We start from the raw sequence: 14,922 nt of genomic DNA, 5'->3' as shown, positions 1-14,922 counted from the left end.
AACAAAGCGCGACATCTCTTCACTCTCAGGTCCATTAGACGAGCATTCAAACGATGTCCTGTTTTTCTTCGATATGCCCGAAGCCCTAAATCTTCATTTAACACCCTTTTCACCGTGGTTCTGCTTAACCCCATCTGAAGGGCCAACAGTTTCTGCTTACGTTTGGGATTTCTTTGAATTCGCGCCTTCACAGCTTTTATCACTGCTGGAGTCCTAACAGACCGAGGGCGACCACTTCTTGACCTGTCATCTACACTAGAGTCTTCATTGTATCGTTTGATGGTACGATAAACGAACCTTTTGGTTATATTCAAAATTTTCAGTATATTAAAAATTTGAATTGGCGCGTAGCCGTAACGATGCAACGCAATAACTGCAACACGGTCTTCTTTAAGCGTCCACTCCATATTTAAAAATGAGTAAAATTCTAAAAGTATACATTTTTATTTTCATGAACAATTCGAAATTCGAATTCAATAAACTTTTTTGTGGCCAGCATTCTAAAAGAAAAGTTTTTACTGTGTGACAATACTTATGACCTGACTAGTTATAAATGTGATGAACAGGCTTTGATAATTTTTCCACAATTTGCAACTCATTACGTACCACCGAAAATGTACGATATATGTATTGATTAAATTTTTAACTGATAGCCACCGTGGCCTATATTTTTACCACCATAATTTACATTTCTATTGCTATTAATAAGATACAAATTGATATCACAAGGCGAATACCAACACCCGACTCGAAACTAAATCAAAGCCGGAACATGTTACAACACGAATGGCTCCACCTACAGAAGATGCGGTTGTCTTAATCGTATTGCGAAATGGCTGTGCCACCCTTCAAACCGAAGCGAAAAGGAACACAATACAGTTGAGACTTCGGCTTCATGGGGACAGCATACTGCGACGGCTATGAGCACCAGGAATTGCTTAACATTAGATGAGTAACCTCATCAGCTTTATCTATATAATGAATAAATAAAATATACCATTCATAATGCGTTTTACACGAAAAAGTTTTCTCCAATTTCCTTAACAAAAAAAAAACAAAAGATATGTCGTTTGTGTCAAATTTGTTCATGACAGCAGTGAATCAAGTCTAAAATGAAAGTGTTAAAATTGAATCTCTTAATTCTATTGATTCACGTTTGTTGTGGCCATAAAGATGTGCTACCAACGTTTTTATTGGATCACAGCAATGTTTTAAAAGATATTGATATACCACCAAATCCCTTCAGCACTATGAGCTCTGCAAAGTTTGCTGACATAATACGGGAAACAATCAAACGTACCGAAGGTATAATAATTTTCGTTGAGGAACTCTTGAGTTTTGAGGAAATCACCGCAAAAGATAAATTGGGAACTCCGTTTACTCATTTACACAGAGGTTTGATTGAAAGAAAAGTCAAATTCTTTCCAGCTGTTATTGAGCCGTATAAAGTACTCGCTCAAATCTTTCATTCCCTACATTACAATACTTTTCATTTAGATTCTGCGTACAATTTATCACTCAAGAGCGCCAGCTATATCTACGTATTTTTTAACGACTACGAAAACGAAACTAGGACTATGGCTCTCAGGAGACACGATACCATCATAAGAGATGTTTACATGAACATGCAAGGGTTACAACGAGGGCCTATTGTAGCATTCTACACCGGCAAAATCAATCCGGCCGTTATAGAGAAACCGCGCTTCATATCGATAGAGCCAATGCCTTCAGTCAATAATTTGGATGTTACGGTTGTTTCTGAAGGCGCCATGTTCCGATTTTCGGGAGTGACTGTTGCGACTCCAACACGTCGAGCTACTTTTAATCAAATGCCCGTTGTAGCCGAGGAAACGTGGAGCCGAAATAAATTATCAACGAAAGTGGCGTATACCGACTTTGAATTATTATTTAATTTCGATTTGACGCGACAAGACGAGTGGGTACTTGAAAATATAGCCCTTTTAGAGGCAGGTGAAGAAGTCGGTCGGACTAACGTTTTTGCCAAAGCTCCGTGGAACTGGTCTTATGCTTGTGGTGAACCTTTGCTGATAGTAAACACACGTGACGGCAGCTCCATAGCTATACCGCGTTATCGAATTCAGCCTCTTGGATCGTCCATAATTCTTCGAAATGGATCTAGTAGCAATGTGACTTTTGGACCGACAGTGAACTGCTGCCCTTACTTCAGTGTCCCAATATTATCGTGCCTTGCTATTTCTTTGTTGTGCTTAATGTTTCTTGCGCAAGGCATTACAGTTTTATTTAACTGCGCATCAAATAGTAAATTTGATGACCCTCATAATCCACCATTAGTGTACGAAACTCAGTAATTATAGTACACCAATTACCGATGATATTCTAATACATTATAATGTAATTGGTTGTAATTTAAGATTGGACATTTTATGTGGTGAAAACATTTTATTTTTTATAATTAAGTCAATGAACCGAAAATAGTTCTGTGCTATTTATTAGTGAAAATTAAATGCTTCATCAAAATGAGATTATTTTTGATTATTTGTCTTTGTAAACGGTATTTTTACTCAAATCGAAATATCATTTTAAGAACGACTTAATTGATGATGTAAAAAGACATCAATTAAAACATATTTTAGCTGCTAATTTGTGCTTTTAACTGAAAACGATTATGTCCATTGACGTCAGTTGATAACGTGACATCCTTTTCTGGCACAAGTCAATATTAGTCAGATATGACATGGGGGTAATAAAACCGGCCGAGAGGACTATTTAACGAACATCAATCAACTGAAACATCGTGATTATTGTTTTTGACAGTTAATACTTGCAATAAAAATGTTCAGTGGGAGCCAGCAAACCGTGAATACTGCTACAACAATCACCATCATTTTGATCATCTGAAAACCAGAAAGTATTAATATTAAAATTGAAAAAAAAACCTTTAGTATTACCGGCTATTTCTATGTGCATATGACTCGAACACCAAAAGCTCCAATTAAAGTATAGATAGGGCTTTACAGCGCCTTAATTTGCATGACACGGCCACGTGATTGCATTAAAACATGCACATGTCATTAGCATCGGCTTGCACAGGTTTCCGTACTTTGAAAATCTTCTGATTTTCAAATTGTGTTATATAGATTAAATCGATTTGATTATTGAGATTAACAAATTGTCGTAGTAATGTTTTAAAATAAATTACATCACCTTTTCGCATTAAAAGTGTACAATTTCCAAAAATATTCGAAATTGAGTTAATGTGCGTAAACATTTCGTATCACCAGTATTTTTCTCATAAATACTGTCAAAAGAGCTTAGTTTAGTTTTCATTTTTTTTTAAGTTTACCTATGTTTTGACCACTATTAACAAAATTAATACATAATTTTATCTTACTTTAAAAGACAGATAATGTAACTGATAAAAAAAGTACGTGCGTACAAAGTACACATGTCAGAAGTGAAACTTTTTTGGCGAAGTAATTTATAATTCTTGCTTATATTTATACAAATCTGAAACTTTAAATTTCCGAGACTTAGAGGAAGGGAAAAAGGAAGATATGTTCCCGGCAAAAGTCTGCCAAATGTCAATCTTTTTTTTAAGCTATTTTATGACCTGGTAACTAAGACCTTTAAGTCATGTCTTATTTTAATTTATATTCTTATTTTTATGAAAAATGATAATATGGAGTGAAATAAAATGAAATGAAGATGATTAATTTGAGACATTTATCAAATGGGATTAAATTAAATTAAATGAGATGATATGGGATGAAATAGAATCTCAGTAAAATGGTGGTCATTTGCTGAGATTTTTTCAGTGGACTTTTTGGAGGATCCCGAGGAGTTACGTCCAGCAGCTTTGTTTCATTTTCCCACATTAATGCACTTTCACATATATTAAACAGTTAATAAACCACCGTTATTACACATTTAAACCTGAAGAAAGACTAAATAGACAAAATAAAACAAAAAACACAACTTCACTACTCGCGTTCCCGCCAAAAAGCCAAATGTCAATCTCAAACCTCAGTGTTGACAGTCACATTATGTTTAAATTTCTAAATTGTAAATGACTAATATTTTGCCAATTGAATTGACTAATTTAATTTCATGCTATTTGATTAATGTTCCAAATTCTTTTCATTTCATTTCAATTCCTATTAACATTTTTCACAAAAAAAATATAAAATATTAGGCTGTATGGTATGATACATTTGCCTTTCCAGTTGGAAAAATACAACAACTACTACTACTACTGACATTTGACAAGTACTTAATAGTAGTTTGATGTCACTTGCGTTGCATACCTGCGTGACGTTCTGTAAAAATTTTACCATCATGCGCCTAAAGAAGTTTCACTTCAATAAAAAATAAATGTTGCAAATATGATTAATATTAAAAATATTACACGTTAAACCTTTAAAACACTCTCCTATAAAATTAGTAAGTTTTGAGATTATACAGTTTGAATGCGAGAAGACGATATGTCTTTATACATTGTGAGGATCCTACCTTTCTTTTTGATCGTTGCATCCTGGAATCTCTTGTACTTTCGGCTTCACCGGGTGGTCGTCCGCCCCAGACTACGTGGGCAATGCGAGCATATGTACACACAAGAGCGCTAAGTGGCAATACAAACTGAAGCACCAACAGCGCACAGGTGTAACGCTCACTCTGTTCCACGTGGTCCCATTCTTCGTGGCAAATATCTCTGCAAACACCATATTTGTTATATTCGAGAATCTTCGTCTTAATATTTGTATAATATAGCTTTCACGTTTGTTTTACTCACAGTTGACAGTATTTATGCCACTCTGCAGGTCTCTCCAATTTTGATACTACGTATATAGGGGTGGCGGTCGCAATAGCACCTCCCCACACGCCAGCGACAACCATTTTTGCTGCGGTTTTACCCATCCTAGGTTTCAATGGGCGCATTATTGCCATGTATCGGTCAATCGATATAGCTAGTAAAGTGTATGCGCTCACGAGCACTGAAACCGCTTGTGAGAAGTTGACAACTTTGCACATAATACCACCAAAGGGCCAATACCGCAGCACAAGCATTGATACGAAAGAAAACGGCACACAGAACAACGTCATCAGGATATCGCCCACTGCCAGGTTTACTATGAAATAATTTGTGACCGTTTTCATCCGAGGCGATGTTTGTACAACGAAGCAGACTAGTCCGTTTCCAACAAGTGCCACAACAAAAACGATGCAGTACATGAAATAAACGCATGTTTGGAATGTCGCAGAAGTAAAGAAGCTCTCTGAGGATGTACTCGGATTGCATATAGCGTCGTAATCCAGTTTCGTTAAGTTGGACGAGGCTGTAGCATTTATATAGTATTCACTGGATGTGACGTTGCGTATAAGGAAGTCTGACAGCGTACTAGAATCAAAGTCTATCGATTCCGACTCATACATGTCCAACATAATTAATAGTATTTCGTCATTTTTTACATCCTCAGAACATGTAACTTCAGTGTTGCTCTTTATTTATGAGATTTAATCTGAAACAAAACAAAACTTTAATTGTTTATCGAAGCGCGTAAATTGTTTACTCTTTCAGAAGTTTATGATTCATTGAAACCTACCAAGATATGCCATTAACTTTTCATCCTGACGATGTTGACGTAAGTGGAATCCGGCTCGCTCCACCAGTGCATCGCACAGCGAATGTACTCATATATTAGCATAATTTATGACGCAAACTCACAACTTCCACAGACATGACATGTTTGTATTACCGTACTGTACCTGTTAAGGTAAAAGTGGAGGTCAAAATATATAGAAGCCTTACAAGGTATTAAGCGATCTTTGATAATCAGTATAGCTTTTTGTAACTAATCAAATATCGTAAGTAAGCCTTTGATTAAGTTTTTAGCTTTTACATAACAACTGAATATACGATGCTACGGTAATTTATTCCGTGTGACTGATTTTTACCGACTCTATTCATAAAATAGGTACATAGAATCAAATAATTATGCTTATTTCACGATCTTTGAGGACCAATATAACATGGTTTAAAAGCTAATATTATAAATACATAATAATATGCATATGCCCATTGTACTGTGCAGAATATCAACTGCGACTGTGAGCAACAAAAGATGAAAAAAAAAAACCATTAAATGAATCTAAATTCTCCGACGAGCATGAAAATAGCTTTTTTTACGACATGGCAACACAAACGTTTTGTTTCAAACGCTTGTTCATAAAATGTAATGTGTTTTCAATAACAACATACAGTTCCGTAACTAAAGGTTGGTTATTTTAAATTTTCTGATGTATTAAAGATATTTTGTGGTGTCGATCTAGCCACAGCACAACCCCATCCCTTCCCGTAGGTGTTGTAGGTGTGACTAAGGAATTCACAGGAGAATGGGCAGTAATGTTCTTTGAGCATTATAACAGTGTACTGCGATTGTCGACAGAGATTGAAGAGATTGATAAGCCTGCGCTACTTCCAATCTGCACAATTCGACATTCTTCCTGTTCCTAGCGGCAAGCAGTCATACGCTCCAGTTTAGAAAGCACGTCGATTTTTATTCAATATAGTTAAGAGTTTAACTCCTTGTCTCAAAGTGGGTGATGACTAACAGATTGCGATGTGGTAGGACCTCTTGTGAGTCCGCACGGGTAGGTACCACCGCCCCGTCTATTTCTGCCGTGAAGCAGTAATGCGTTTTTTATTTTTATTTTTTATTGCTTAGATAGGTGGACGAGCTGACAGCCCACTTGATGTTAAGTGGTTACCGGAGCCCATAGACATCTACAATGTAAATGCGCCACCCACCTTGAGTTCTAAGAACTCAGTATAGTTACAACGGCTGCCCCACCCTTCAAGCCGAAACGAAATTTCTTACTGGTGGTAGGACCTCTTGTGAGTCCGCACGGGTAGGTACCACCGCCTATTTCTGCCGTGAAGCAGTAATGGGTTTCGGTTTGAAGGGTGGAGTAGCCGTTGTAACTATACTGAGACCTTTAGAACTTATATCTCAAGGTGGGTGGCGCATTTACGTTGTAGATGTCTATGGGCTTCAGTAACCACTTAACACCAGGTGGGCTGTGAGCTTATCCACCCATCTAAGCAATAAAAAACAAGGAAGATGTCTATGGGATACCAGTATTCACTTAATACAAGATCGGTCACATGAGCTTGCTTAGTCATCAATTCAGTAGAGAAAATACTTCATTAATAACGCATTTTATATCAAAAAGTTTTCATGAGATTCGAACAAAAAACATCCGTTGGATACGTTATTTATTCATGAGTAATGATGAACGTTTTAAAATTGAATCTCTCTATTCTACTAAACAAAGTGATTACTTTACATTCAAGATTACACATTGTCCGTTTCTTTCTTCGCACGTCTCCGGAACTACTAAACAGATTTTATTAATGTAGTATTTTTTCGGAATTCTGTTGATCGTAGTCATATAATTAAGACTGTTCTTATGGTTTATATGTGAACGTAGCTTAGCACATGTAGCAGATATTAATATGAAACAGATTTTTTTTTCCTTAGATGAGTGGACGAGCTCACAACCCACCTGGTGTTAAGTAGTTACTTGAGCCCATAGACATTCTACGACGTAAATGCGCAACTCACCTTGAGATATCAGTTTTAAGGACTCAAGTATAGTTACAACGGCTGCCCTACCCTTTAAACCGAAACGCATTACTGCTTCACGGCAGAAATAGGCAGGGTGCCTGTCCGCGCGGATCTTGCAAGAGGTCTTACCACCAGAATGTATGTTTTGTTTCTTTTAAACAAGATATTAAAAAAGTCTTTGGAATTTTATTTTCTGCTTCTAAGTTACATACCAAATTAAATATTATAAATGCGAAAATAACTAATTTTATCAGTTACGTTTTCACGCCCAAACTATAAAATTCTAGTTTGAAGCTTAATACGCCGCTGGACACGAACAATAAAGTTCGCGGGCAAAGCTGCGTAGGAAAGCTATTTTTAAAATGAAATATTTAAGTTACTACAAGAGCAAATTTTTTTGTAAAAATAACGAGCTACTCCATTAAAAACTAAACGCACAAAACAATACTGTTTCTATTTCAAAATATATATTTAAACGCCCAGAAAACAACGTTACGTAAACATTTAATTTTAAACTGGAGTAAACAGCTTGAAGTGATGTTAGATGTTCTACACAGGCAAATAAAACAATAATATGTTTAGAAAAATAAATAGATTCAGTTCTTTGGAATATCACATTGAGAGCCACTGATATTTTCTATCAACTGCCACTGAAGTTCAATGATTGACATGTTTAGATTACCGTCATGATCCTACTTATAAAAATATTTTCAAAAGATATGCCGCATTCGTATCATATTATTTTTACTTTTCTATTTAGAAATTATTATGATATACTAGCTGACCCGGCAGACTTCGTAGAGCCTCAATCTATAAATAAGATACCTAAACTTTTGTATAAAATAAACTTAAAACAAACAAACGAAATCCGTCCGACGGGAGACACGTCAAAGAGAAAAAGAAAATTATTATTTTTATTTAATTCCGAGCATTTTCATATTTATTTACCTTTTAAACCTTCTCTGGACTTCCACAAATAATTCAAGACCAAAATTACCCAAATCGGTCCAGCCGTTCTCGAGTTTTAGCGAGACTAACGAACCGCAATTCATTTTTATATACATACATAGATTTTATGAAAAATTTAATCTGGACTAAGGTTTAAACATTTATTTTAAGCATTCATTAAATAATTTGCCTACAGAAGAGAGATCATAATGATTATTAACGGGTAAATATTTAATTAATCTTAACCTTGTACAATGTAAGCGCCCCTTATACTTCATTTAGGGATGAATCGGCAAAGCCACTGTTGTAATAGCAATTTATTATTTTCCGTAATAGAACCAAAGCTATTATTGATGAATTTGCCATATCTTCTTGCAGATGTATTGTGTTTTTTTTTTCGAAATCACTCATACAAAAGAAATACGGCCCTGCGTAGTAAAAAAACAAATTGAACAGTCTGATTAATAAAATCTTTAGAATCCTTCTCATCAGAATTCTAAGAAATATGTTTTGTTAAAAAAAATACAAAAATATAGCTAAATATACACGAACTATTTAATTATAATCCTCTACCGATGTTGAGCCAGGAAAATTGCTGTAAAAATGGGTAAGGACATTGACGGTATGAGATTTGTGTCAAGAGACATTAACCAAGGATATTGTAGGCGAGACAAGGACATCTTTTTATTACAGCTTTATATTACAAGATCTCGAAACAGTTTACAAGCTGCGTACCCCTCTGAGCTAGTTACTAGCTATTACCAATCCAAACTAATAGTTCCACTATTTTTATTCCTAATTTAACTATCGAGTCCAAAGTATTTTGTTGGTAAAGAAGGTTGTTGTCGGGTGGTCAGTACATTACTAGCGGTAAATTATTAGTTCCGGCTTGGAAGACATAAAAACAATTACAGAATGTTAATGACACTTCGATTTCGCCCCTCCAGGATAGGATTTCTAACGCTATCACGAAAATTACAGCATTACGTAACAACCACAGCTTAGTGAGACAAGAGAAAATGAAATATTGTGATATATAAACAGAACCCAAGTTCGTGAGCTACATCTAGCAAAGTCTCACATGTAATTTGTAAGTGACACATGTTTTGGAACTAAACCCTCGCCCTTTATCAGTGTAAGTTATCCGCAACATATAAGCTGTCCTTGAAATTCTTTTGACGATGCTACGCTTCTGTTAATTTATATTCTGTTTATTTATATTAAACAAGAATATAAAACGCTGGGTAAGTCTATAGCATTTTTGCATCTTATGTAATTACATGTTACTTCTTTTTTAATTATGTATTTTGCAAAATTGACATTTCAAAAGTATCTAGTTCAACTACATGTGCAAAGACGAAATTAGCTAATAGATTATTTTTTCAAGCCACCTAGATATGATCGAGGTGTAAAAAATATTTATTAATAGTAATAAATTTTAAAATCTTCATATTTCTGCATATACATACATATACAGTATCACATATCTACATATTATATAGGAGTATGTGTTTACGATATATTATATATAAAATTTAATATGTATTACCTTCTACGTCTCCATTTGCCTTTTATCTACATTACGCCATAAATGTGATAGCCATTTGTAGTATCCTTAATTAAATCCGTAATTAAATCCTTAATATTAAACCTTAAACATTTAAAACTTTTTAAATAAATAATAATAAAAATAAATGATTGGGAACAAATCCCAGACGATCATGCGGCCCCAATTTACGATTCCCGGTAATGCGTACCAGATACTAATATAGATAGTTATATACGTTTTTCAGACAAAGAGCAAATAAACCTGTTCATCACACGAACGCTTGGCCGAAATGGGAATCGAAGCTACGACCCTCGGCGAAACAATCAGAGGCGCTAACTACTGCATTACTGAGTCAGAGAGAGAAACGATAAAAATAAATACGTCAGCATAACAGCGAAGAGAGTTACTCTGCTCGTTGATAAAAAAAACCTGGTATGGGATGGGGATGGGAGTTACGGGATGTGGGAATGACCACATTTTGTTTCGTTGGTAGCCTAAGGGGCTATTCCAGCTACACGCGGACCGGTAGATGATCTCACGGGCTTAAACTGAGAGAGTTTGCTGACAATGGCCCTAGCAAGAGCAGTGCTTCACAGAATCTACCACCGGGTCTGAATCGCGGCCCACGGAGAAGATGCAGCGAGAAATTTAGTGGGTTTTTCTATGGGCTAGTTCGTACGGCGAGCTCATCGTCGTAATCGGCGAGTTCGACGAGGGCGGTGATCGGGGCTTGAACAGCTTAAAAGCACTTAGAGCGGATCCGACATGCTTAGGGCGACGGGGGTTTTACGTTGCTCCATCGCCTGGGTCGTATATGTACCGGTCACCGTCTTCGTCGAACTCGTCGCATGCGACGAAGGGCTCGACGAGCGAATTAACCCATAGACACAGCCCACTGAATTTCTCGCCGGATCTTCTCAGTGGGTCGCGTTTCCGATCCGGTGGTAGATTCTGCGAAGCACTGCTCTTGCTAGGGTCAGTGTTAGCATCACTTCGGTTTGAGCCCCGTGAGCTCACCTACTAGTTAAGGTTACGCTGAAATAGCCTCTCAAGGCTATCAGCTTAGGTAAAAAAAAGAAGAGTATATGTAATTAGCGGCGGCCAAGATAAGAGTTATTGTGTCGCGTCGCTTTTTCTAAGTAGCAAACCACAATGACACTGCTTGTACAGTAAATTAGCTGCCATATCGGCTAGATGCGTGCTTAAAAGAGTAACTCTGGCTTTCTCAAGAATATTTGCCACTAGAATATTTGATCTGGTGCGATCAAGGCGGTCACGCAGACAATTATATTGACCTTTACATATTAGGTCTTATAATTTTTTTGAGTAAAATTGACATTTCCATGAATAAAAGAGTATTGAATCATACATTAAAATCAGTAGGAAGACATTAAGCATTTAAAAAATAATTTGCTCAACGTCGACAATCTAAATTACATTTAATTTTGGATTAGATAATGAAATTCTTCAAGCGTAATCTCGCCTTTTCATTATGAGTATACATGTACGATGACAAAACTTTTTAATCGTATGAGTCGACAAAGGTATTAAATTTACAACATACTCGATATTGAGTACTTATCTAATATGTGAAGCAAAAACTTTGTATCCCTTTTTACGAAAATTGCGCGGACGGAACAGCATGAAATTTCCCACACTTATAGAGAATATAGGGAGGGAGTGTAGAATGCTATTATTTTTACATTATGTATAAAAAATGCATTAACTCTATAAAAAAACATTACACAAACTACCATGTATTTGACGCACCACATAATTATATACTCTTTGTTTATTGTCAAACTTTTGATATTGTTTAAAGTTTGTAGTGAAATTGAGAATAGATTAATATTGTTTGTTTTTAATATTAATATTTAATTTTGTCTATAGTCTATTAGTGGCAAAACCTATGATTATAGAAATATAGTCTTTGACAATAGAACTAACTATAGCTATGTTCAAATTTATAATTTCAATTAATTATAGTCGAATTTCGACTACTGGGGTACCACTAGTTTTCATAAACATACATCAATTAATAACGATAAAGAAATTCGGGATACATAAAAAAACTAATCAAACATCTAAGCAATGCTAATAAATTACGAGCTCTTTTAACACGCTTGACGAAACTAGCATATGATTTAAAAAAAACTTGTGATTGAGTTTTTTTTCTTTTTTTTTCTTAGATGGATGGACGAGCTCACAGCCCACCTGATGTTAAGTGGTTACTGGAGCCCATAGACATCTACAACGTAAATCCGCCACCCACTTTGAGATACAAGTTCTAAGGTCTCAGTATAGTTACAACGGCTACCCCACCCTTCGAACCGAAACGCATTACTGCTTCACGGCGAAAATAGGCGGGGTGGTGGTACCTACCCGTGCGACTCCCAAGAGGTCCTACCACCAGTGATTACACAAATTAAAATTTTGCGGGTTTGGTTTTTATTACACGATGTTATTCCTTCACCGTGGAAATTAATCGTGAACATTTGTTGAGTACGTATTTCATTAGAAAAATTGGTACCCACCTGCGGGATTCGAACACCGGTGCATCGCTACATACGCACATATGCACCGGACTACTTATCCTTTAGGCCATGACGACTTCAAACTAAAAGCTGTGAGAAAACTCAGCCTAGAACCAGCGATCTAATAGTAGAAGTCTGATAATCTAGTAGTCTGTGTAAAATAGGGAATTTATTTGTTTTTTGCGCGTTCACCATTTAAACTATTATAAGTAAACTCGGCATACATCAGGGCCATATAGCTAATTTAATTTGAGCAATAAATGCCTTCATGACACACCTTCACTTGGTCCAAACATTTGAAATGGCAATTGATAGAAAATGGCAAGATATTTTCTATTCGGTGTCGAAGTGGATGGTTTAGGATATCAATATCACAGGAAACAATTCTAGTTTCGAAATTGTTATTGTAATAAACAAAGTGGTGGTGGTGGTGGTGACGTCATGAGGTAACTATATCGCGTTCTCGCGGATCGCTTGAAATCTACAAAGGGACTTCGACTCTTTGTGTTTTTTGCACTGTATGTTCCATAGTGAGTGCTCTGAGGAATTGTTCGAGATTATCCCTACATCTCCTTTTTACCCTCACACCTCCTGCCCCCGGATTATACATCAACCACGCTATCTGGAACCGTTGCAGTCATCCAGAAATCTTTTTTGCCACGTACCATTCGGCTCTGGAATAAACATCCCTTTAACGTTTTTCCAGAGCGCCATCGCATGTCCGTTTTTAAACGAGGTTTGTAGAAAGTCCTCAGCAGTAGGCAGCGGCTTGGCGTTACCCTTGACATTGCTGATGTCCATAAGCTTTAACTACTATCAGGTGAGCTAACAAAGTCAATAAAAAAAACTCCGATAACCATTTACCATCAAGCGGCGCTTTAGCACTACTGCGCACGGACAGCAAAAATATAAATATCAACCTTTAAAAATGATTGTGCTGGGATTGATTTATTTAATGAATTTGAAGCTGTCGTGAAACAAAGATTTATAAAAAAAAGACTGGTTTTTCTATAAATATAACTCAGCAAATTTCATTAAAAAGTTATTTCAATAAAACGGTTATCCAGTAAGCTAAAATGATTCTTTCAAAGTAACTTAGCAAAATTATACTAGAAAGTTAATATATAAAGAGGATTAACTGCGACCCGCAGCATTCACTGAAACGTGCCCCATGTCGTTGACTTTGTGTTTAAGCTCGTAGTACATATTACAAGAAAAGTTTATTTTCGAAATACATGAAAAATACTTTTTGACGTGACAATGTCTTATAATTCGATGGAGCCGGCTGCACGCACGAAAAAACATGACTCATGCGGCGTTACCTCGCTCTGAGGCGTTCCATTTAAGGCTTGAAGTGCAAGCGAGAGCGTGCAACGAGCGACAAAGAGGCACAATCGGCCTCCGCGTTCGGCAGCGTTCGACATCTGTCTCTCTCCTACTTGAGTGGGCGATGCATCCGCGTGGACAGCTGCTATTCAAATAATACATTTACATATTTTCGCCAAGTATGAAGTTCAGTGAAAAGTGAATGTGGTGTCAATTGTTTATAGCAACGATAATTGCGATAATTAAAAAATGAAACCATTCCATCAGTATTTTCTTATGACGTTGTCACGTTCAACTATCGTCAGTAAGCCGACTTTACAGACAACCGATTTTTTTCTCCTAACATTATTATCTGATAATCAAGTAAATACGTGCCTATCACGTCTATGTTATATTTTTGAGTAGCATTTATTTAGTGTTTGGCTGTGTGATAAAGCCATCTCTTCCCGTGTGTGCCATAAATGAACTAAGAGATTCACGGGTATTATGTGGGGCCGGTGCAGCATCAGAATGCCCTCTTATCGTATATAGGAATCATATCATATCATCATCATCATCATATCATGCATAAGAATTTGGCATTTTTGGGTTATATTACCATTACATTGCATTTGCCATTTACAAACTACCACCAGAGTTCGTACTCTAAGCCAGGACGGAAAGCTACACTAATCCTGGCTATTTCCATTGCGAAGTGGTTATGTGCTCCAGTTTGAAGGAGTTTGACTTCGATCTCATGTCTCAAGGTAGGCGACGGGAATCACGTTTTGGATATCTGTGTAACTACATTATTATTTTTTATTACTTAGATGGGTGGACGAGCTCACAGCCCACCTGGTGTTAAGTGGTTACTGAAGCCCATAAACATCTACAACGTAAATGCGCCACCCACCTTGAGATAAGTTCTAAGGTATCAGTATAGTTACAACGGCTGCCCTACCCTTCAAACCGAAACGCA

General features: G+C 36.5%; 2 protein-coding genes across 4 annotated transcripts in view; one reads left to right on the top strand and one right to left on the bottom strand.

The window, feature by feature from the left end:
- Positions 1 to 14,922, bottom strand: part of NGR-A19 (neuropeptide receptor A19) — a 77,110-nt gene that overhangs the window by 14,951 nt on the left and 47,237 nt on the right. For 2 of the 3 annotated variants that reach the window (XM_028170092.2, XM_028170093.2), the window contains exons 2-5: positions 5,583 to 5,745; positions 4,772 to 5,498; positions 4,492 to 4,690; positions 2,808 to 2,876 (exon numbers count right to left, since the gene is read on the bottom strand). In XM_028170092.2, coding sequence (XP_028025893.2) covers positions 2,808 to 2,876; positions 4,492 to 4,690; positions 4,772 to 5,421 — 918 coding nt within the window. In that variant the 5' untranslated portion in view covers positions 5,422 to 5,498; positions 5,583 to 5,745. The remainder of the gene's footprint in view (positions 1 to 2,807; positions 2,877 to 4,491; positions 4,691 to 4,771; positions 5,499 to 5,582; positions 5,746 to 14,922) is intronic. The other variant, XM_089730087.1, reaches the window with a different exon arrangement.
- On the top strand, positions 610 to 2,513 carry LOC114239735 (uncharacterized). The gene has a single exon (XM_028170094.2). It carries the CDS (start codon positions 1,113 to 1,115, stop codon positions 2,328 to 2,330), a length of 1,218 nt encoding a protein of 405 aa, XP_028025895.2. The 5' UTR covers positions 610 to 1,112; the 3' UTR covers positions 2,331 to 2,513.

The sequence above is a fragment of the Bombyx mandarina genome, chromosome 09, assembly GCF_030267445.1.
Source record: "Bombyx mandarina strain Sakado chromosome 09, ASM3026744v2".
Taxonomy (NCBI): Eukaryota; Metazoa; Arthropoda; class Insecta; order Lepidoptera; family Bombycidae; genus Bombyx; species Bombyx mandarina.
This window is presented reverse-complemented; position numbering and strand designations above follow the sequence as displayed.